General features: G+C 38.4%; 1 protein-coding gene across 3 annotated transcripts in view; it reads left to right on the top strand.

Moving 5' to 3' along the window:
* Window positions 1-8184: 8184 nt before the first annotated feature.
* igf1rb (insulin-like growth factor 1b receptor) overlaps window positions 8185-22904 on the top strand; it is a 63797-nt gene continuing 49077 nt past the window's right edge. The window contains exons 1-3 of one of the 3 annotated variants that reach the window (XM_005447690.4): window positions 8186-8535; window positions 9323-9457; window positions 19046-19612. In XM_005447690.4, coding sequence (XP_005447747.1) covers window positions 9367-9457; window positions 19046-19612 — 658 coding nt within the window. In that variant the 5' untranslated portion in view covers window positions 8186-8535; window positions 9323-9366. Of the gene's footprint in view, window positions 9458-19045; window positions 19613-22904 lie in introns of all 3 variants that reach the window. The other 2 variants (XM_005447689.4, XM_013276852.3) reach the window with 2 other exon arrangements.

Raw genomic sequence — 22904 nt, 5'->3', positions numbered from 1 at the left:
ATGCAGACATATGTGTGCACATCAGTTTTTGACTACTAGTGAAAACTGTTTTCTTTACAACTAACTCTCTCACTGAACTAACACAGCCAATCCCTCAACATGTTTGTACTGTGCTCATATTAAGTAGTTTTTTGCTTTTTAAAGAACTTACTTTAGCATTGCACTCAGCAGCAAACAAATCCTCCTTTTAAAAAAAAGTAACTTGAAGGGCCAAATTGCTATATATTTCTTCACTTCAATATACGGGCTGCAAGTTTGAGACCCCTGCTTTAAGTCCATTGATATATGATCTCAGAAAAAACTTTCCTGATAAATTTATAGACTCTAGCTAGTTTAAAATCTTACTGGATACAACATAATATTCATTTAGCAAACTATGGTTCCTATTAGAGTAAAAACGCACAATAAAGCAGGGTAGGTAGTGTTGCTACTACAAGTCCCTCAGGTGTGCGGTGTTCTTCATAAAAAGTGAAACACAGACTGTGTTCATGACATCCAATTTTAAAGCACCAAGAGGTATATTTTCACAGAAGGATTCACAGAAGGTTTTGGGTGGCATCAAGGTGTCTATGTCCAATATACAATTTAAATACATCCCGTGCTTAATGTTAAAAAACTCTTTACTTTAGGTTTCTAAGGGCCACACTTTCAATGTATCTAAGAATGACTAAACCAACATGCATTTTACGTGCTCATACAACCACTAGAAGCTGGTTAATTTTAAAACAAACAGGTGCATGTGTTTACACTTTTATATAAAGACTTTTTTCTTGTAATATGCAGATTCTCCTTCTAGAGATATATTTAATACATTTTTATGGTCTTTCCCTATATTAACAGTGGGTAAATCTATAGTTTCCAGGAATACATGCATATAGAAAATACCCCCCAAAGGGCTCAAAATATTAATAGCTGCCTTTTTTTCTTCTTCTTTCAGCTCTTTCTATTAAGGGTTGCCGCAGCAGATCATCTGCCTCCATCTCACCCTATCCTTATGCATAATCCTCTAACATGGCAACTCATTGCACACCAGCTCTCACTCTATAATTTGACAATGGGGAAAACCTAAAAGTCTTACCAGGAAAGCACCTTAACATCCACAATCATGGACTTTGGGATTGGGCAGAATACTTACAGGTATCCTTTGCTTCGTCACCTTTCCTCCAGAATGAAATGAGCTTAATATAAAATAAAATAATTCCTTTGTTATACTTGTTAAAAAATACAAGCAAAAAGACAAGAGATGAAGTGATCAGTTTGGGAGCAACCAAAAGGTATAAATAATGATTTCTTATTTTAGTTTCAGGAAGAGACCAAATGCAATCAGTTGCTTTGTCCTCAAAATGGGAGGTTTTACATTGCTGCAACACATAAGAAAAAACAGTCCCCATAAATGTTTCAATGAGAATCACAATAGATTTTCTTAATTCTAATATTACCAATGAGAGAGAAATCATAAACCAAGGTCAAAAACACAGATCAGAAAATCCCTTGAACTACAACCTGAAACTCCAAGGCTTGTCATTTTGTTTATGCATGAGGACACTGCTGATGATGAAATACCCCTGAGACATCCTTGCAGCTGCTTCCTGAGATACTGCTCCGTCACACAAAGGTGTCCAAGTGGCAATGCTGCTGCATAATGTTTCTACTCACCAGATGCTAAACCACTTTCAAACTATCCATCTGCTCCAGTACAGATTTAACAGGTGAGGATGACAGAGGGAAAAGGATATCACAAGATTTAACATCATAAGCAGGACACGAGTAAGCCAAGCTGTGAAAAAGGACACACGCAAGGAAATTATTCAGGACAGAAAGAAGACCAGGAGTGGGCGGTCCAAAGCCCAAAAAGCAAATGACAAAACCTCTTCAAAACTCACCTGTCTTCACAGTTTTCTGTGAGTCAGCTTCAGTGGGTACCAGAACTTTAGGGGAGGCATAAGTGTTTCAAGTAAGTTCTGATTTTTTGTTGCAATGTCTTTGTATAATACTATATGCTTCTGGGACTGATGCCTGTGCACTTCTCATGCTCTGATCATCTCGAGTAGCATTCTTTAAACAAGTTGCATAAAAATCTAAACTCCTTCAAAAAACAAACAACAAAACAGAACAAAAGAGAAAAGAGATTTTTGTTGTTGTTGTTGCTGAAGTTTCAATGCAGAATGTATAAATGGCAAGTGAGGCATGTATCTCAAGGTAATCCCATTTCTTTGAGTACAGCTCAATAAACCTACATGTTGTTTAGGGCGAGCAGGTGTCCTGGTTCAGGTGGGACTGCAGAGTATTTGTCTTCCCATAACACAAACTGAGATAATATCCTACATTTTAATTAGCTCTAGTTTGCAAGCATTAACAGATAAATCTCACGATAAACATGTAGCTAATCTTTAGAAGTATCCCTACTGAAAACCAAAGATGATTACCAGAGAGACAGTCGGCTGAAATAGTAGTTTTATTACAACAGGTTGCTCTGTGTGTAGTTCTTATTTATTGATCGGGTGTTTGGGGAAAATGCATAAAAATAAAATAGAGTGTATTTGTCATTTACACAATTGACCCCAGACATGTAACCTCCATAGTTCTTGTATTTAATTTTCACGTAGATATCAGTCTGAATAATAAGTAAAATATATTGAGAGGAGTGATCCTTCTGGTAAAGACTTCAACAGCAACAAAAAATTTCCTTTTTGTAGTGAAGCAGCTCGGGGAGCAGTTGAGAGGTTCTGACCTGAGGAACACAGTTAGCTGCACAGTTCATAATGTCTGATTTAATATATAATGAAAGCTTAAAATCAGCTTGATATCTAATAGATAGCCAGTGTGGTATACTGAAGAAAATTCTGGGTACTGAAATTTGAATGAACTGGAGCGGGAATTATTAGAGTCCAAATTTGATGAGATGAAAGCATGGGTGCCTTCTTTTAAGGTCAAATGAAAAAAAAAGATCTTTTGAAACATGTCTTAACTAAAGAAATGATGACAATGTGGTAATTTGTAAGTAATTACAAAAGAGTAGTTTGAGTAGTAAAATGAGGAAAATATCACACATTGTGCAAGACAATGTCCCCACCTGTACAGTATACAATGAAAAAGTAGTTTCTGCCTTCCTGTTTTAAAATTAGACAAAGATGACTCAAGTAAATACAAAGTGCTGTTTTAAAATAACTATTTCAATAATTTAGCGGGAAAAAAGCAATCCATACCTTCCTGGCCCTGTGTGAAAAAGTCACTGCCTCCTCAACCCAATCACTGGTTGTGCCTCCCTGGGAAGCAAGAACTGCAGTCAGCATTTACGATAACTGACAATCAGTCTTTCACATCGCCGTGGAGGACTTCTGTCCCACTCTTCTTTTCAGAATTGTTTTAATTCAGCCATATTGGAGAGTTTTCTAGATCATATGCTCATATGAAAGCCTCTCAACTCCACACTTTTACTGGGCCACTCCAAAACCTTCATTTTGGGTTCTGTTAAGCCGTCAGAGGTGGACTTGCTGGTGTCTTTCTGATCATTATCCTGCTTCTTAACCCAACTGAGCTTGAGCTTCAGGGCATGAACTGATGGCCGGACATTCTCATTTAGGATTTTCTGGCAGAGAGCAGAATTCCTGATTCCATCAATTATGGTAAGTCATCCAGGTCATGAAACAGCAAAGCAACCCCAGACCATCACACTACCACTTATGACATCCTGTGTTAGTTTAGCCAGATATAATAGATCTTGTCAGTCTGAATATTGTCGGAATATTTTCCCAAAAGTCTTGGGGATCATCAAGATGGTTTTGTCCTGTGTGAGACGAATCTTTGTGTTGTTTTGGTCAGCTGTGGGGTTTGCCTTGGAACTTTCTCATAGATGCCATTTTTTTTCATCCTCATTCTTACTGCAAAATCATGAACACTGACCTAAAGAACGAAATAAAGAAATCAGCAATGGGACAAATATTTTTTCACAGAACTTTCTTCTTGATTCTTACTGTCCATCCTTTTGAGGCTATATGACGTATAGTATGCTGGCGCTGTGGTTCCCAGAGAGTGTGTGGGTATTTGCCTGTGAGGGTTTACAATATCTACCCACAATAAAAATGCACTGGCTCATTAGTGTATTCCATTGTGCATGCAAGTATATAATTCTGCACAGTATATTACAACTTATTTGTCACACAAACAGTCAAAGGTGCCTGACCTGCAGCTACTACTTTCACATGGGGCCAGACGCCATTCTGTACCTCAGGCCCAGACTCATCAAAATGTCACACCGCATTTCCTGTTCTGATTTCATTTCCATTAATTCTCTGTTGTACGTTTTTCATCATTAGTGCTGCAAAGCCACCCAGGCTGTTGTCTGCATATCATCTATTATTTCCCCCCTAAATTCCCTTCCTCCTGCATGAGCACAGTGGAAAACAAACAGACGCTCATTAGCATGTGTGACCCGTTGGTGGTAAACAGGCTTATTTCCACATGAGTGAAGTGCGAGAATGGATTCCACCGGGACAGTCGAGGTAGGTGGGCCCGCCGGCTGCCTTCATGGGGACTTTAATAGGGACTTAACAAATGCAAGTGGACAGGCACAACATTCTCTGGCACAGGGGGTCATGTTGGTACAGTGAGCACTTGTTAGAGGGTGACTCACTGTATTTGGACTCTTGGGTGGCCACTGATATTCACTTCATTTTTAATGTGAATTTTTTTTCTCCTCAGTGCTAATTGTTGGATTGTGACGGATGCTGAGTGCTGTCTGCCAGAGCTGAGGTAATGTGTGGCTTTCAAATAATGCTTCTGTGCTCTGCTCTCGAAGTGATGAAAGCGGCCTGTAATTACAGGGATAATCAAAACTGTCAGGGGCTCTTCTATGGATGGTTTTGTTTACTGTCTGCTTCTCTCACAGCGTCACAAGCTGCTGGCCCTCCACTTCCTCCGGCTGGGCCTCAGACCTCAAAAGATCACAGCAGCTGTACCTGTCTGAGAATCAAATGTAAGTAAAAGTCAGTTTCATTAATGGGTTGTTTTAGAAACCTGTTTGGCTTTCCTGTACTCAGCTCATAGGGCTACAGTATAACAAAGATGCAGAACAAATCAGGTTGCTCTTTTATCATTTGTCCCTCACAGGGATTAATCTGTTCATATCAGTACAAAGTCCTGATGGGAGTGGTCGCTTTCAGGGTACCAATGCCCCCATGCAGAGGACACCGGAGGTCCCTAAGCTATATGAAATGGATCTGAAAAACAATTATATGCTACTTTACTAATACACTGTTTGCTAGTTTTCCTTCTACTTGTCACCTGTCTACATTTTCCCTCTTAGTTATGCTGCTTTTTCAAATAGAGATCAATATGTTGTCCAAGGAAAGGATTATAAGGATGAGAAGGTTCTACGTACACTTCAGCTTCCATGTGGCATGTAAAAAAGGCACATGTTACCTATAACTTTAAGAGGAATATGTCGGGTTCTTTTTGTTTTTGTTTTTTTTAACAAAGTGGTATAAAATTTTCCATTCAGTCTTTTTGGCCCACACTCAGTTACGTCTGTTCCCCTCAAGGTGGCAGCATTTCAGTATCTTTTCATGTGAAGGTTCCTTTGTTGTTGCAGGAGATGCTACAACAGTCTCCACAAGCCATGACAGCATGATACCTTTTAGGCACACACATTAGGCATTTAAGTGAAAGTACAGATAGGTATCCATACTATTAAAAAAAACCTAAACAAAACATAATTGTGTTAAAAAAAATACCCTGATAAAAGCTGAAATACTGATTCTTTATTCAAGTAAGCGTGATAAAGCACAGGTCTAAAATTGGTTTTCATTTTTTTCCCCAAGCCAAGTCATATTAATATCATAATAAAACAATAGTAATATAACAGAAACTTCAACTTTAATTCTAATTCTAATGAATTTACCAAGCTTGAATATCTGTTACATAGAACATAATGTTACAGAATGAAATTGATTATAGTCAGTACACACCTAGAACAGAGCTAGTATAAACCACGAGTGAATCTGATCAGCATCATTAGCTTGAATTTGTGTGCTCCCCTTGATGTGATATTACACTGACTTTGAACAACACAACTGCCCTGCACAAACTTCATTATGGTATTGCAAACTAACCAGTGAAGCCAGCATTTTGATGCAACCTCTGAATAATAACATTAGTACACTTCAGTTTGTTTAGCAGGGTGTTTCACAATATGAAAAAAAAGAAAAAATAACTTGAGATATAAAGTTGTATTTTAAACAAACACTCAAATTAACAAGAACATCACATGATATAACCCTTAAATTTCCAGTTCATCAAATGTCACTGAGGAGTCCTTATATTTTTAAAATAACCTCTCTTCTTCCACTCTTGTCTTGTCTTTCATACATCTTTCTCTACCTCTGAGTGATGTTACCTCTCATTCTTTTCTCTCCCTGGGAAATGTGGCAGTTGTAGCACTAGCTAGCAGACATATTTTGTGACAAACTGCACAGAAACAGCTATGTGAATGCTGATATTTGTTGAGCTGGTAGAAATGTTGCATTTTAAATTACCTGCCACTTAAAAAAAAAGATGTCACTCCCTTTATGCTCAGTCCTTTTCTGGTGTGCTATTTTGTTTGGTTGTGTTTTCTTTCTCCTATCTCTTTGCATGTAATGTTCATGTTCCCTCTATTTAGGTTTAAGTAAATTTGGTATTTCAAGGTGTGAGGTGAGAGGAAATAATGATTCCCCTGAAATGTCTTAAGTCTAAAGTAATAAGCCAGTTTTGAAAATATAAGAAGTAGAAAGTCAGGCTATTTGTGTTAAAATGTAGTGAGAAAGAGTAAAAAAAACAAACTGTCAGAAAAATAGATATCTGAAATTCTATTTATATACAGTAAGAAAGTACTTTGTTATTTGTCACTATTGGTTTTAGAGGTTAATTTTCCACAAATTTTTCCACAAATCTTCTTCCATCTCTTGTTTTTAGCATTTTATTGAATAATTGGTATTAGGTATGCTAAGTAAGATCAAGTCAAGTCGATTTTAATTGTTGTAAAAAACAAAACAAAACAAATAGACAATATTATGTCAAATTAAAAAACAAACGAACACCAAAACACTAAATACCTGAGCACCATACTGCTATCTAGTAACACCTATGTTTACATAGGTTATAATCCTATAGGAAAAGACAGATGGCATTCATAGATATGTGGAAAAATTGGTCTATACAGCTGAAGATACACAGGTGAATTTGTTTTCGGGTGACCAGGTTAGTATTTTTGTTCTGTGTATTTGAACCCTCGCTTCCCCTTGTGTATGTACAAGTAACTGCTAACAGTATAACCAGTAATTAACATTTCTGAAACACGACACAGCCTTTTCAGAGTAAACAGCTTGAACTCTGTGGGTTTTTTGGAACGCAAATATTATTTCCTTTGGGTACTAGTGGCAGTAAGAACATGGCAGAAAAAAGGGTATGTTTTCTTCCCTTCTGATAATTTGATTCTTAATAAGGGTCAAGTGAAGACCACAGAAACAGCATGCCGTGTTCACTGTAGATGGAACTCCTCTTTCAGGTGCAAACTTATTAAAGTGCTAGATTTATAAATCTTTTAGCAGGCTAAGCACTTTATGAGCTTATCTTTTGTTGCATCCTAACATGGGAAACATGGGAAAACGGATGCTAAATTTATCAGCCAGTTAACAAGTATCATATTTGCAGTCCGAGTCCAGCCTCCGGTAAGATACCGTTTCTGTAAATTATTACATTTGTGTCATATTGCACTGTCTTGGTCACAAATAAACGTCTGTGAGTATATTAAGTAGCAAACATCTTAAACATTAATAATGTTTATCGTCTAAAAACTCAATTCTTTAGATAAGCTTAGGCTTTAAAATCTAGTTTTTTGTTGGCACGCCACTGTTAGATCCACTGTTGCGCACCCCCTTTACAACTACACCCCTGCAATCGTGCAGACAGACATGGTCATTGTATAGGTGGCTCTCCACTGTGTTTTTTGAGCGGAAAACAATCCTGATCCTGGATCAGCATCCCTGATTTCCTTCATACCTCATCATCGTGAAAGTAGTCGCTACGGCGGTGCCCCGAGAGGTGACAAGAGGTCTCACTCTGTTTACATTTTTCCATCCGCTTTTTAAATAGAAGCTCCAACGAATAATTGCATCCCCCTGTAAAGCCATTTTTCTTCAGAGAGCCGCTATTCCTTATAATCCCTGCTGCCGTGTTTGATGAGAATGATAGCGTAGCGAACACGCCTTCTGTGGGTATTATGCACTTAAAGTAATCCGATAGGGTGTTCAGTGTATGTAGTTTTACGCTTAATTTGACCAAAGATGCTGGAAACTGTTAAAAACTGAGGATTTCTCCCAATGAGGGCCACAGCAGTCACTATGGCAACTGCTCTCCATGGTGGCTGAACTGCAGTAAGAGCGACGCCCTCTTTCACCGAGGCGGAGTGATTCATCACACGATGCATATACGATCTGTGCGCATGGCGCCGTGTTTACGGCTAACACGGCAGACTGCAGACTGACCGAAGGAGACTGTGTATGTGTGTGTACCTGTGAGTTGTTCCATGTAACTGCGCGAACCGCTCACTTATCTATCGACCGAGGGCATTAGAAAACCAAAGAATTTGACCTCAACCGCAGCAAAAAGGTCAAATATTAATTTTAGCCCGCTGGTATGAAGGTGAATTACCACAACAACGCGGTGCGTGTGTGCATGATGAGCGGCTGAGGAGGAGGAGGAGGAGGAGGAGAAGAAGGAGGCTGCGGTCTGAAGCCAGATTTTATCCTGGATATTTCGAAACAAACGCCGTGTCGTTTACTTAACGGGGCACTGTACAAGTGGAATATGGTACTGTATGCCCCAGTCCGTCTCGGTCCATCCCAATTTTAGGGGAGGTTTGACCCGTTTTCTGCCTCCTGAGGATCCTCCAGCAGCAGCAGCGGGACTGTGAACGGTTTTTCCTCCAGATATGGAGTGTGAAGATGCGGATTACAGAGGAATCCCCGCCGCTAGTTTAGATACAGTGGTCTTATACTCTCCAGTGCGGCGCTATCCAAGAGAAGAATAACTATGAATACATATTTTCTGACCACGGGACTAAATCGGTGATATATATATCTAACGCTCTCTCTATATGTTTTTTATTTTATTTTTTTTGAGCACGACTGGACTCCCGTTAGGAAACGTGAGAGTGCAATCCTGCTAGCCTGTTTGTAGTAGCTATTAGCTCCATTAGCCGGCTAACAGCTAAAAGGTGCTGGCTGGAGCTTAAAAGGCGTTTTGATAACTCTGACTGGGTTTTCCCCACGTTTCCTCCCCACAGCATATTTATTTACAGGATTTAAAGTGTGATTCACTCATTCGGGGATGAGGTCTCGAAAGGAAAGGAGCCGCTTGACCTTGTTTTGGGGTCTGATGCTGGGTCTTTCGTCCTGCCTCCGGCCCGCCACCGCAGAGAGTAAGTAATGCCTCTCTACACTACTACACACACGGGCAAACTCTGTGTTTTTCCATGCTTCGTTAATGTTCAAACACGAGGAAAAGGGTCATTTTTGTTAACCCGAAAAACACAGTGTTTTACTGTAAATATCGCACATGTAATAGTGCACTGTGTAAGCAGAGTGTTTTCTCCGCTATTTGCACATTATTCTTATGCATTTAAAGTGAAAAACAGGTGTGTTGTTACTGGGAAACGAAAAAAATATGGACTGTCACTTATGGTTTCACTATAGTTTTGCATTTTTAGGGTCTAATAGATCACGATTTACTTTTCTACATTAAATTTGCGGTATTATTGCTTGACGATTTTACTGAAATCGCTATATATATATATTTTACGTTGTTGTATTTATTTTCATTTAAAATGGGCTTTTAAGTCACTGAGAGATTTTTGGGGGCTTTGTACATATGTAGGCTAGTTTGTTATGTCGAATTTATTTTAGAGGGGATTTCCCAACTTTGGAATAACTAAACTTTATCTTGTTCTATCCGACACTTATCTTATTGCATGGAATTTGCGCTTTACACCTTGAAATATTTTATGAGACAAAAGGAAATATAATTTTACCTCTTGGTGAAAACTTTTTTTTTTTTGGTGTGATTATAATAGATCGTTTTAATATTGTACTTGGCTTTTCTAACGACATCACAAACATGAGTCAGCGTTAGGACTATTCATTTAGTTTGTTTTTAAATACATCGCTGTGACTCATAGCATGATGAATCAGAACAAACAAAGTGGAGGTATGGCAACATAACCCATTCAAACAAGTGGAATTTTAGGAATTTAAAATGTATATATTTGAGTTCAGTTTGACCCTAAAATTGAGAAATAATATTTTCACATTCAGGTAAGAAAAACAAACAAGATCTCACCTTTATATATCTTATCATATATCAAATTTAGAAGATAAAAAGAAGAAGCACACCCAAGCATTTATTTCCTGTAAACATATTATATTTCGTTAACGTTTCAAGTTTTCCAGGAAAACAGCGTCCACCTAAAACTGACTTAGTTAAACACGGCCCTTACGTTCAGTTAGGCAATGTTTTGTGTGCATGTTATTCACAATATAGGTTGTAATTTTTAGTAATGCTCCCTTGGGGCTGAGTGAAACTAATGCAGTTTGTTTTTTTTGTTTTTTTCCCTCTCGCTGTACAGTCATTTATTCTCCTTTGTCAAACAAACCTGGGGATACCTTGACCTTGGAAATGCTTTCATGAATACCAGACTGCTGCAGCTGCGCTGATCAGACGCAAATCATTTGAGCGAGAAGAGGCCACAGATTAGAATATTAGAGTATTGTGGGGTTTTTTTTTTTATTATAATACATTTTTTAATGAAAAGTTGATAGCACTTTAAGGAGCGCCAATCAGACTGCATGGATTTTTCGCAATAAATAAAACTTGGTGGAGCACATAAACCTTACGACTTCTGTCAGCTTGTAAACCTTTTAATCTGATGCAGTTAAATCGTCTATAAATTTATATTCCTACATTTCTTTTTATGTGTTGCCATCTGAAACGTTTCCATGTTTCCAGCTAAACTGTAAACTGGGCTTCCCGATTCATCCCATTCATGGTGACGTGCTGGGGAGGGCTGGGTTAGGTGGGTTTTTAACCAGGGTCTGGGTTTTAAAATAGAACAAGCCAAAGTACATTCACAAGCAACACAGACCAAGTTCTGTTGATTGGAAAGAGTGAGGAGCTTGTGAACTGTGTGTTATGGGGTTTTGGTTACAGGACAAACCTGAGAGCTGCAGAGAGGTTCTCCCATCGAAGTCCTGCATTTATTCTTACTCTGGTGTGGAGCTGTGTAAAGGTTCCTTGTGTGGCTTAACTTTGAGCCTTTTTACTGATTTACAGTATCAGATGGCACTGAAGTTCATCTGGCATGAAGGGTGTACTATGAAGCAAATTCTACATAGCAGGGCTTTCTTTGTGTTAGCTAGTTTGACAGAATCTAAAAACCCAGTTGGAGATAACGGGTATGACGTTTTTGGTAACCTAAACCTCCTACTTCAAACTCTGTGCATGTTCACATAAATAAGGTGCGTTCAGTGCCTTGTTCAGTCATTTAAGCCAATCAGAAATTATGAGAAAAACGTAATAAAAAAACTAAGCAGTGGGATATTTAAATAAATAGGAGGCAGATATGACATTAAGAAGAGCACAATCATAAATCTTGTGAATTTATGCATAAATATATTTATTTTTACATTCAGAAGGCTCTGGGTTCTGGATTTCAATGTCTACTGAGAAAGCTGCAGATTTGCACTCAAACTTTAAAATTGATCCAGTTAAATGACAGAGCATTCAGGTCTGAAGTGGATTTCAGGTTACTGCCTTTGCTTAGGATTTGGGCTTTTGCAATATGAAGGATTTTGGATATGGTGTGCTTGCACGCAGTCGTGCATAAAACAAAAGCACACAGCCTGATGGTGATGACACTTTAAATAGGTAGACTGCTGATCGATTGAAAAGTGGGTTTGAACAGGAAAGAGGATGAAAGCAGAGTAGAAAGAAATGCAAATAAATTAAAAAGACAAACAAACAAAAAAACATACGGAGCACCGACAGTCTGACGATGTAACCAGAAGTCAGAACTTATGCTGTAACTTGCATTGTAACTTGCGATGTAACTGGAATACTCTGTTAACCCTACGCTGTAGCCAGTCGGAGTCATTGTGGGTGTTTGTCAGGTGCGTGTCAGGTTCTGTGGAAGTTTATGCATTGGGTCAAGAGGGGTTTCTGCTTTGTCGGAAGTTATGGCATAGATTTCCCAGGCATAATTCAAACATAATGGATACGTAGAAATCACTTTAGTTGCCAAATTATTCGTGATATCCTATAAATAGATCGATTCATTTTTTTTCCTGTGTTCTGTTGGCTGCAATTCCAGGTGTGTAAAACAGACTTAAGAGCAGTAGATTAATATGACACATAACAACATTTATTTTCTGTATCATCAGCTTAATGCATGTAAATTCCTATTACTGCTCCACTTTGCACTGCTGTACCTTTTCTGCAGTGCTTCTTTATGTGATATTAATTAGATACGGCTCAAAAGGTTACACGCATATAATGTATTCTTTGAATGAACAGAATAGATGATCTGTATCACACTTAGAGCATGCTAAAGATTAAAAGTAAAGGTGAAAAGGTGGTACTTTCAGCTGATGTTAAACCAGAACTCTGAACAAGGCTATGTGCTAGGCATTAGTTACTAACCAGGTAAAAAGAGAGCCATAAAAACTAAATAAAATAAAATGCATAAAACTCTGACTTTAAGCTTGACATACCTCCGCAACACCTTAATCTTAATTGGTAGCATACCCCTCTGATTAAGTCCTGCTGCAGACGGAGCTTTCACATGAACCCAAACAAGTTTTATCTGTCACCGATGGTCTCTTTCCGAAAGCTTCCCATCACGTTTCTTCTCACCTTGCCTCTCATGTGGAAAAGTATTTATGACTACGCTTGCCCCTCAGGCAGTCTGTCACTAACAGGATGGAAACGAGGAGTAAACAGACTTGCTGCAGTCTAGTGGCAGCGTTTGAAGCACGAGCTCAGAGGCCTGTATTGCTTCCTATTTCTTGTCTCATGGAGCTTCTAGTGGATTTCCTCTGATTGTCTGTGGACAGTCTGGATGCTGCAGGCGGCTCGGAAAAGGTTATCAAAAGTAAATATGTGATCTGGAAGCTCATCAGAGCTGCAGAGATAGGCTTGTGTACTCAGCTGTTTAAAATCTGTCAGTGTGGAAGGAGAGGGAGGGGGAGTTATTAAGCTGCTACACCTGCTATTGGTATTTTCACTTAGCTGATGCGCACAACATACATTTTGATCACGAGCTTTTGTTTTTTACAAGCGGGATGGGAGCAGTTCCCATGAAAGATGGCTTTGCTGGTGCTGCAGTGAGGCCACAGAGGGTGAAGTGACGAGGCCGCCCGTGGTGATGTAACGTCACCAGGCAGTGTGTCTTTTTACAGTCCTGGGTGTTGGAAGTGTATTAGCAGGTATGCGGCTCACTGAAGCCTGCTGACAAGTAGATTACAGAGAAAGACATAACGATCATGCAGCACACTTCCTGCCCTAAATCACACCAAGGGCTCTCAAGCCCTGCCTAGAGAGGTCTTAAACTCTACACACTAAGGGAAGCACAGTGTTTCCACTAAGACTGGAAGATAAAGAAAACAGTTTCTAAACTTAAAGGAAAAAGAATATCTATCAGATTGTCATAGATGGTATATGTCCGTCAAATAAGTTAACAGGGCCTTTACTGTACATTGACCAGTCTTGTGTACATGTGCAGTAAACCACCGCAGCCTAATTTTTCCAGCATTAAAAAGGAGGTTTTGACCTCAGCTCATCAACATTTTTTAAGTGGGGTTTAATTTACATAAGCTTTAATAAATTTGTATTCATCAAATGGCTGAAAATATGAAATGCAGACTCCTTGCCTTATATGTGGACCAATCATCATGACTGTGATAGATAAGGAGCTTAAAATAGGGATTGTAAAAATTAACATTGAAACTGATGAAAACCTGAACTACAACTGAAACATTTTCAAACAATAAAAAGGAAGCCAGCTACTCAAACTAGCTGAAACAGAACTAAAAATCAAAATTAAAGAAAAAAATCAAATTCAGTTCAGGTATTTACTTTAGTTCACAGAAACCTCCAGCTCCATGTGTAGCTCATGCTTTGTATCCAGGAGATGTTGGTTTCACTTGTACCCTTGTATTGGCAAGTCTTTTGTAAACGTCACGTAGGATGATGTTGTCACTAATATATTTTCCAACATATTTTGGAAAGCTTAATTATCCAAAGTGAAAAGTACTCTTTTTTTTTTTTTTTTCTTTTTTCTTTTTCTGTCTTTTTTTTTAAGATTAGCAGAAATATTACCCTTCTTTATCAACAAGTAGTTGGCTTACAGTTGGAGGAAAGTAACGCTCTTGCTCTGGTTTTATCACTTGCCTGCAGTTTGCATTGTGATAGTGTCATACAATGATTTTAATGACCTCTGAGCAGTTGTTCAGTTGAGGAATTAAAATCCACATCCAGATTTTCTTGTATTTGATTTCATTGCAAAGTTTTTCAATTTTGGGTGCTTTCAGCTTTAAATACATGTCCTCATTCAAAGGTAAATGATTAGTTATTGTCAGAGTAAAACCTGGAACACTGTGTTATTGCAGTATTGCCAATATTACATTATGCTATGCCACTAAACTGCATTGAGTGGTTTGGGAAGACATTCTGCCAGCAGAAAGGTTCATGGTGTTCTTTTGTAAATTAAACTTTGTTCCACCTCAATAGCAACGAAGAAATACCACATATGTTTTGTAGAGTTATATATTTTGGTATCGGCGGTACTGTCTGTAACTGATCCTGTGACATTTTGCAGAGAGCCATTTGCTGGGGTTATTTATTCAGTATCACTTTGTAGCGCACCGTCTGTCTACTCTTTATGATAATCGTACATAAAACATGATTTGTTAGAAAACTGAAGGGATGTTTAAAATGAAACAATGCATTTGTTATAGCTATACATTTGCTTTTATGGTAGATTTAAAAAAAACAAACAGAACAACACAAAACTCTCCTTTCTAGTCTTAAGTAGCACCAGACCTAATGTTTAACCACAAAATGTATTAACTCAGAAAACAATAGTTCTTTTTCTGGGAAAGTACGATCTCCCTCTCTCGGTGTTGCTTTTGTACAGTAAAACTTTATAGACCAGCAGTAAAGTAAGTAGCAGTGTGACAACCTGTTAGCTGGTTGGTGTGAGTTTTCCATGACTCAGTGCCCTCCAGCTTTTTGAAGTCTAAATCCTCCTCACAGTGATGTGTGATAATGGCCTCCCCGTTTCTGTGGGTGCTGCGGGGCTTGAGGTTAAGTATTGTGCACACCTAAAGTGAGAGCAAAAGTTGGAAAGGCAAAATCAGTCTACCTATCATCATAGTTTTGCCAAACTATGCCTCTTGCTGGTTCGGTTGTATTCCACATAGATTCCAGCACAGTGCCTCTTTTAAATCCTTCACTTTGTAGTTTGTTTGGTTTAGAGGTTGTCTTTGTCTAAAAAGAATCAGCCCACTGACTGCCCCACTAAATAAAATACTTCTCAAGAGGTTAAAAAGAAAACAAATGTGAACAAATCTATTTTTACACTGAACATAAAAGTACATAAATGCATGTTTTTGCAATTTGTTCTCATCAGAGGGGCTGGCAGCTGTCCTTTGTTGTCTGTGCTTTGATCAAAAGCCCAAACATTTCACTTCTGCCCTTGGCAAATACTTCTAATAGTTATAATACTTATAATGTAGTTCACTACATCTTAGTGTGTGTAGTGAATACTACAGGGCGAGACATTGATCACGGCTTTTAGGGGGTTAGAGGCATTAAGGGTTCATCTTTGGTTTAGATAAAATGACACTTGTTGGGAAACTTTTGCCACAGGCTAACAAGCTAAGGGGAACGTGCACTATTCTCTTATGTACTACAGCTCTGTGTGCTCTACTTTATCCCTCTCCCCTCTCACATATACAAGGTGAAACTACTTGAGAAACTGGTAAGGACACATATGAGTCCAAAATGCATTTAATGCTCTGACACAGCACTGAAATTAAACAAGGACACACAAATTAGGTAAAAAAAAATGGGGTGACCCAGAAGACAGTGGTGAAGGAAACTGATCACTGGATGGATTGCAGTTATTGTCAGTGTGCCCTCACACGATATAACCTGTCACTCTTATCCCCTAACTTTTTCTTCAGTGCTTTCTGTTTTAAGTGAAGTGCCGCCTTTACTGTTTACACTTTCAAGTTCAATGCTCACTCCCTGTTTTGTTCAGATGACAGAATGTTTGGGTCACCAAGATGCATCTAGAAGTTGTGAAAGGTTTCTATAGGTGCACCTGAGGAAGGGTAATTAGCAGTTCCCTAAGGTCGTTGCTTTCAGCTGCTCTTGAATGAGTTGATGGTTAGTTGTCATCTTCAGCTTGTGTGGAAAATGTGCAAGTCTCACAAGAAGTTTGAGAGAGACAGCTGTACATCCCACTGACATTAATTAGTCCTTCTTCCATTGCCTTTACATAAAATATAAAACAAATCTAGATAAATAAACCTTATATGGAAAGATACCAATACATTAAAATAAAAAAGACTGTGTGACAGGTGTGTATAGTGGGAAAGGGGCACTGTATACCCAGATGATTGCCAAGAAAAAGAACAGGACAGAAGTACAAAGGATGCCCAGTTTGTCATTAGTCACACTAACTTCACCACCTTGGCTCACCTACTTCTAGCGCCCTACTTCAAGTACTCATGGGTAGGACCACATCATCCTTGAACTCAATCTTCAAGTTTCTAGATGTACCTTCCACAACATACTCAACACACACATGTTGACCAAAGGTTTCCACAGACTGTCTTAATCCTCAGTCACATCTCATCTCAGGAAGCATCAAAGGCGGCAATAAATGCCTGTAAAAGTATTCAAAACTGCCTTTGTAGTAGTTTCTTGCTACTTTAGGCTTTATTTTATTTCATTTCACTTTTATTAAACCAGGAATTCTCTTGAGATTAAAATCTCTTGGTCAAGGTACAGCTGGCCAGGAAGGAACACCATTACAAAATTATGGATTATAAAATCCAGTATAACTTGAATGCACATAAGACAAGGTAAAGGCATAATACAAAATACAAAGTCCACCTTATGAAAAGCAATTAAACTCTTTAGTTACAGAAGACTTTACAAGAGCACTGAACTCTCCCAGGAAGACAACAGCATTCAGCTTTAGTGTACTCTAAAAGGTACATTCCACAACCAATGTGCAAAATAAGAGGATGGTGTTTATTAAGTTCAGAAAATATGCTGGGTACCCTAAAAAAGAGCCAATGAAAGCCAACTGCAAATCATAGCAGTTTGAATTTGTTAGGAGTTTACACAAATAAGAAGGGAGTATGACTTTAAATATAAAAAATATACCAGTGCTGTTGTCTATTTAGGCTTAATTAAGACCAAGAAACCAAATTATAAAGTACCCAGTGATCTGGACTAGACTGGACAGGTCGGAAATGATGGCATGTTGTTGCAGCTGATTAAAAAATCTTGAAAGTCATAAACATTATAACTGCTTAATACAGGTTTTTGGCATTGTCATCATGATTCTGTTGGTCTGAAGCACAGCTTCACCTCACGTAGTTCCAGACTCTTGTTTCATGAAGAGTTATGTTACTACAGTACTTGTAAAACCTTGTCATCATTAATTATGTCCTTTGTTTGACAAGTTATTTTATCACATAATGTATTTGATCAACTGACACGGTGTACATGTTTTATGTACGATGTCTTTGATAGTTGAATAGTTTCTAACCCTTTGATGTTGATGCATTATGAAAGGTTGATAAAAACATACAGCGAAACTAAATACTATGGTTGTAATAAATGGCTGCAAGTGTAACAACAGCCTCAAAGCAGAGCAATCAAAACTTTATTGCACTGTTAACCTAAGCTTGGATCGAACGTGACTCAAGTGTTTACTTTGTCACACCATGTTAAGTTGCCATTGAAATGAGAGCTGCAAGGCAAACACATTCTGTCAGCAACAGCACGGCTCAAATGTACTGTCAATATTTAAAAAATGTACTGGATAAACCTTTAGGTATCGCTATTGCAGAGCTGGAAACCACTGATATTCTTAACAGCTATTTATTGCTAAGGGTGGGTCAATTTGTTATGAATTCTACATCATTTTTAAACATGGTTTTGTTGTCTAGCTTCTAAAGATCAGGCAGGACCGTTTTGATTTAGCCGAGAATGCAATTGTAAAGACGAAATTGTTCTGGTTCCTGACCAGAACTTTAAATTAAAGGACACAATGCAGCTTTAGTTGCAATTGTGGCTTTGGCTAAATATTCTTATAAAAAAGAAGAAGCTGGGATAAAAGTTGCCTTTTACTTTTTTTTTTTTTTTTTGCGTTGATTCTGACACAAACCTCATTTTCTTGTGGTAGGCCTACTTGTTATAATCAGATGGACCTCTTTGCATCTCTCAGCAGTGCCTTTTTGTCCTTGAAAGCCCAGGGTCACTCAAGATTTTGTTCAGTCTAGTCAACTATATCTATTTGAAGATGTAAAACTCTCAATGTTAAGTAGGTTAAGTTATGGAAAGACTTAAAGGTTGTTGAAGTTCCGTTTTTCTCTAGATGGCTCAGCTGCTCTAATTACTAATTTTACTAATTTGCATGGTTGAAAATTTTCTTTGGACTGGGACGACCACCTCACTCATGTTTTTTTATAATTATATTTATCGTTCAAAGAAATTCCCTGCAATAAGATTCATATTTTTCACTAGTTTGTTATTGGCATGTTGGCAAAATAATAAATAACGAAAAATACTGGGATCATGCCTTTTGCTGCAGTTGAGTTATCCCTATTATATAGCAGTTAAATACCTGAGGTATTACATATTTACTTTTCGATGTAACTGATACTGACCCATGATTTGTTTTGTTTTGTTTTGTTTTTTTTCTCCTCCCCTGCAGTCTGTGGACCCAACATTGATATTGGCAATGACATCACTGAATTCAGGCGTCTGGAGAACTGCACAGTGGTGGAGGGCTACTTGCAGATCCTCCTCATTGGTGACAAAAACAACAACATCAACAACCAGGAAGTCTTCCGCTCCCTCAGCTTCCCCAAGCTGACCATGATCACAGACTACCTGCTGCTATTCCGGGTATCCGGCCTGGACAGTCTGAGCACGCTCTTTCCCAACCTCACTGTCATTCATGGTCGTAACCTCTTCTACAACTACGCCCTGGTGATTTTCGAGATGACCAGCCTGAAGGACATCGGCCTGTACAACCTGAGGAACATCACCCGTGGAGCCATCCGTATTGAGAAAAATCCTGAGCTCTGTTACCTGGACTCCATTGACTGGTCCCTCATCATGGATGCAGAATTCAACAATTACATTGCTGGGAACAAGCAGTCGAAGGAGTGCAGTGATGTTTGCCCAGGTATCATGGAGAACAACCCCCAGTGCAGCAAGACCATGTTCAACAACAATTATAACTACCGTTGCTGGAACTCCAATCATTGCCAAAAAGGTAAGGAAAGTGTTACAGAGAAAAGCTTATCAGGGATTTAAAATGCAAATATCATCCAGGCAGCCTTTGGTCTGATTTGTGTAGATTTGAATTTACCTACCTGTCTGTTTAACTGCTTTATTGTATTTTAACGTAAGGAAGGAGGAAAGCTGGGAGGATGTTTTTATGCAAGATTAACTTGTCTGCAGATCTTTGCATTACAATTTCCCAGATGTTTATCTGCAGAGCTCAACAGTAGCATCATTTCAGACTGCACTTTTGGCTCAGCCCATGGTTTTGTTGTGTAAGGTTTAGGAACTACTAGTCTGTCTAATGCTAACATATACTTGCTTGTTTCCAAAAAGAAACAGTAGCTCACATATCGCAGTCAGGTGTTTTGTCTAGTCCAGTAGTTTTCACCTGCCTTAAAAAAATGAAAACACTAGGTGAAGGAGTAAATGTTCCAGAGCTTAATTAAACTGCTCCGGTTACGATGAGTGCGAAGGCGGCCTTTAATTTTGTGTTTACGACTGCAGCGTTTTAGATGACTTGTTTTGCTGGTGCTTTTCAGACGATGTGTTTTGGCTGACTGTGTGCGTGTGTGTCTGTCTGAATTGTTTCCCTGGTGACTGGCGCCTTGCTGCAGACTCAGCATGTTGATGTTTTCTGCCTTGTGACATAGAACTGTCGCTGGGCTCGCTTGGACTGTAAGCATGTCTGTATACATGTAATGATCATCAAACACATTCACAGCACATACAGAGGTATAGACACATAAACAGGTAAATTAGATATGCAGATATCTCTGACAAGCACATCTACGCATGGCCTGCTTCGTGAGTTGTTGGAGTGACAGCGTGTGGGCATGATGGGAAAGAAATCAGAAGGTGAACTGAGCTGGAGGAGGATGTGTCGGATGGATGAATGGATGGATGTGGATGGAGGAGGTGTTAGGTGGATGAGAATAATGCTTACAGTTTGTCATTCCTCTTGAGAAATGGACAGTCTTTGTCTAGAGACTTTTCCTCTGCTTGCATTAGACACAAGGAGAAAGTACAAGATAATTTTAACAGTCAGTGCTTTATGAATGATGACCTAGAAAATTTACCACAAGCAATCTGTCTAAAGTTGTGTCTTGCAGGAAGGCCACGTGCCGCCCACCTGCTGCTTCATGAAGTCAGCAACTTTTTTTGTCTTAGTATACCAGTTGCACAGTCAGCGAGGAGATCAAGTGTCGCGCTGTACAGAAACAATAAGGTTTCTTCCGATAAAAGGCCATCTTTCTGTCTTCACTCAAGAGATAGTAATATTGTTTTTCAAGGGGCAGAGGAAGATGAAGGACAGTAGATTAGGTTCACTGATGAACATTGGCACTGGGTAATATTCTATACATCAAGTCCGCTTACATTCAACAATGCCATGTTTGTTTTATTGCATCAATGTATTAGTAAATGTATTAGGAATCCAGTTTCCTAAATTTGAATGTTTTGAATTTGTGCTTAATCAGAGATGTTGTGATTAGGGGCTTGAATCCTTATTTTAAAGATTAAGTTAAAATTTTGTCTTTGTCTTCTTGGCTTAAAAGCCAGAATATATAACAAATATAAATGTCCCAGAATGTCACAATGACTGCACAAATTACATTGTATTTGTGGAGACAGTGGGAAAACTGATAATGACAATTTATAGTAATGCAGTAATCAGCTGTCTCTCAACTCAACTAAGTCCAGTGCTTTAAACTGCAGCGGTAGTCTTTGTTCTGCTCAGGCACATGAACCAGTTCTCCAACCTCTCTAGTTGAAGGAGCTATCGTCACCAGCTGCAGTGCAAATTTCTCCAGCCACTAAAAGAGGGACACTCTGGTGCTGCCTGCAAGTCAGGGAAACACGAAATGGGAAGGGCCAGATGTAGCTGGTTAACAATGATTGAACTTAAATGAAATGGCACATAATGCTCACTGTCGCTGCCCAACGGCACATGTCTAAAGTGACATTTCAACTGCTGGCAGGCACTTTGTGGTCTCTTCAGCTTGTCTTACACCACTTAAGTTTTGTAACCTGGTACATGTGGTGTCTTTAGGTGATATATCAATGGAGGACAAAGAAATTGACAGATAACAAAGAGGGAGACCCTGCAAGAGCTGGAAAAGATCAGACAAATGGTAATAACAATAATAATAATAATAATGATAGTAATAATTCTTTATTTAAAAGGGAGAGTGCAGTTTAACATAGTGCAAGTATAAAACATGAAACTGATGTACTGCACATAAGTTTATAGCTATTGCTTATTTCCAACCATTGTCCCTTGTTGGGCTGCCTTTATGGAAAATGCTGATTGTCCAAATTTATTATCTGCGATATGATATTTTGCAGTTATATTATATTATATTCTAGTAATGCGATTACTATCTTGTCTTTGGATGTATCTATTAAGACACTCTGGGACCAGCCTATTTATACACTTGAAGACTAATTTAACAAAATACAAATGATTGAAACTCTTAAAACTAAGTAAATTATATTTCATTAAAATGTGACAATGATGCCACCGAACAGATTTTTTTTTTTTTATCCATTATTTTCAAAGATATTATTATAAGCATATTACATGCTGAATTGTAGATGGTGCTGCTTGAGTCCAAACTGTCATACAATATGAAAAATGAGAGAATATCATGGAATGCATAAATAACCGAGCTGCTGAAGTGGGTATGTAATGCCGAATTCACTTAGAACAATTCCGATAAGACTAAAACTAATAAAAACTGAGCAGAAACAAAGCCTTTCCAAACAACAAAACTTAAACTAAATGACTAAATAACTAAATAAATAAAACTAAACTAAAAAATAAAACAAAAAATAAAAAAATAAAAATAAGAATTAATTAGAAAATGCATAACTATAATGACTCTGCCTCAGACAGAGGTATAAATGATTGGAGTGATGCATTTTCCTTAGAGTGCGGCACAGTGATGGAGTGGTTGCCTCTCAGTACGAAGGTTCCTGGTTTGAACCCTGGCTGGGCCCTTTGTTTTTGCATCTTCTCCTTCTCACAGTCCAAAGATGTGTGTGTAAACTGGCTGTGGGCAGCAAATACATAAAGTAATTAAAGTAGGGCTGGGTATCATCACTGATTTCTAGAATCGATTTGATTCCAATTCAAAAGGTCTCGATTCGTTTCGATACATGATTCGATTCAACTTTGACTCAGACAGTCAGAAATATTATAATTCTTATCATTTATCAGTACTGACACTTGTGAGACTTCATCAGAGGTGTAAGCATCATCGCAGATGCCTTTGTGCCAAAGT

The sequence above is a fragment of the Oreochromis niloticus genome, linkage group LG1 (assembly GCF_001858045.2).
Source record: "Oreochromis niloticus isolate F11D_XX linkage group LG1, O_niloticus_UMD_NMBU, whole genome shotgun sequence".
Classification (NCBI taxonomy): domain Eukaryota; kingdom Metazoa; phylum Chordata; class Actinopteri; order Cichliformes; family Cichlidae; genus Oreochromis; species Oreochromis niloticus.
This window is presented reverse-complemented; position numbering and strand designations above follow the sequence as displayed.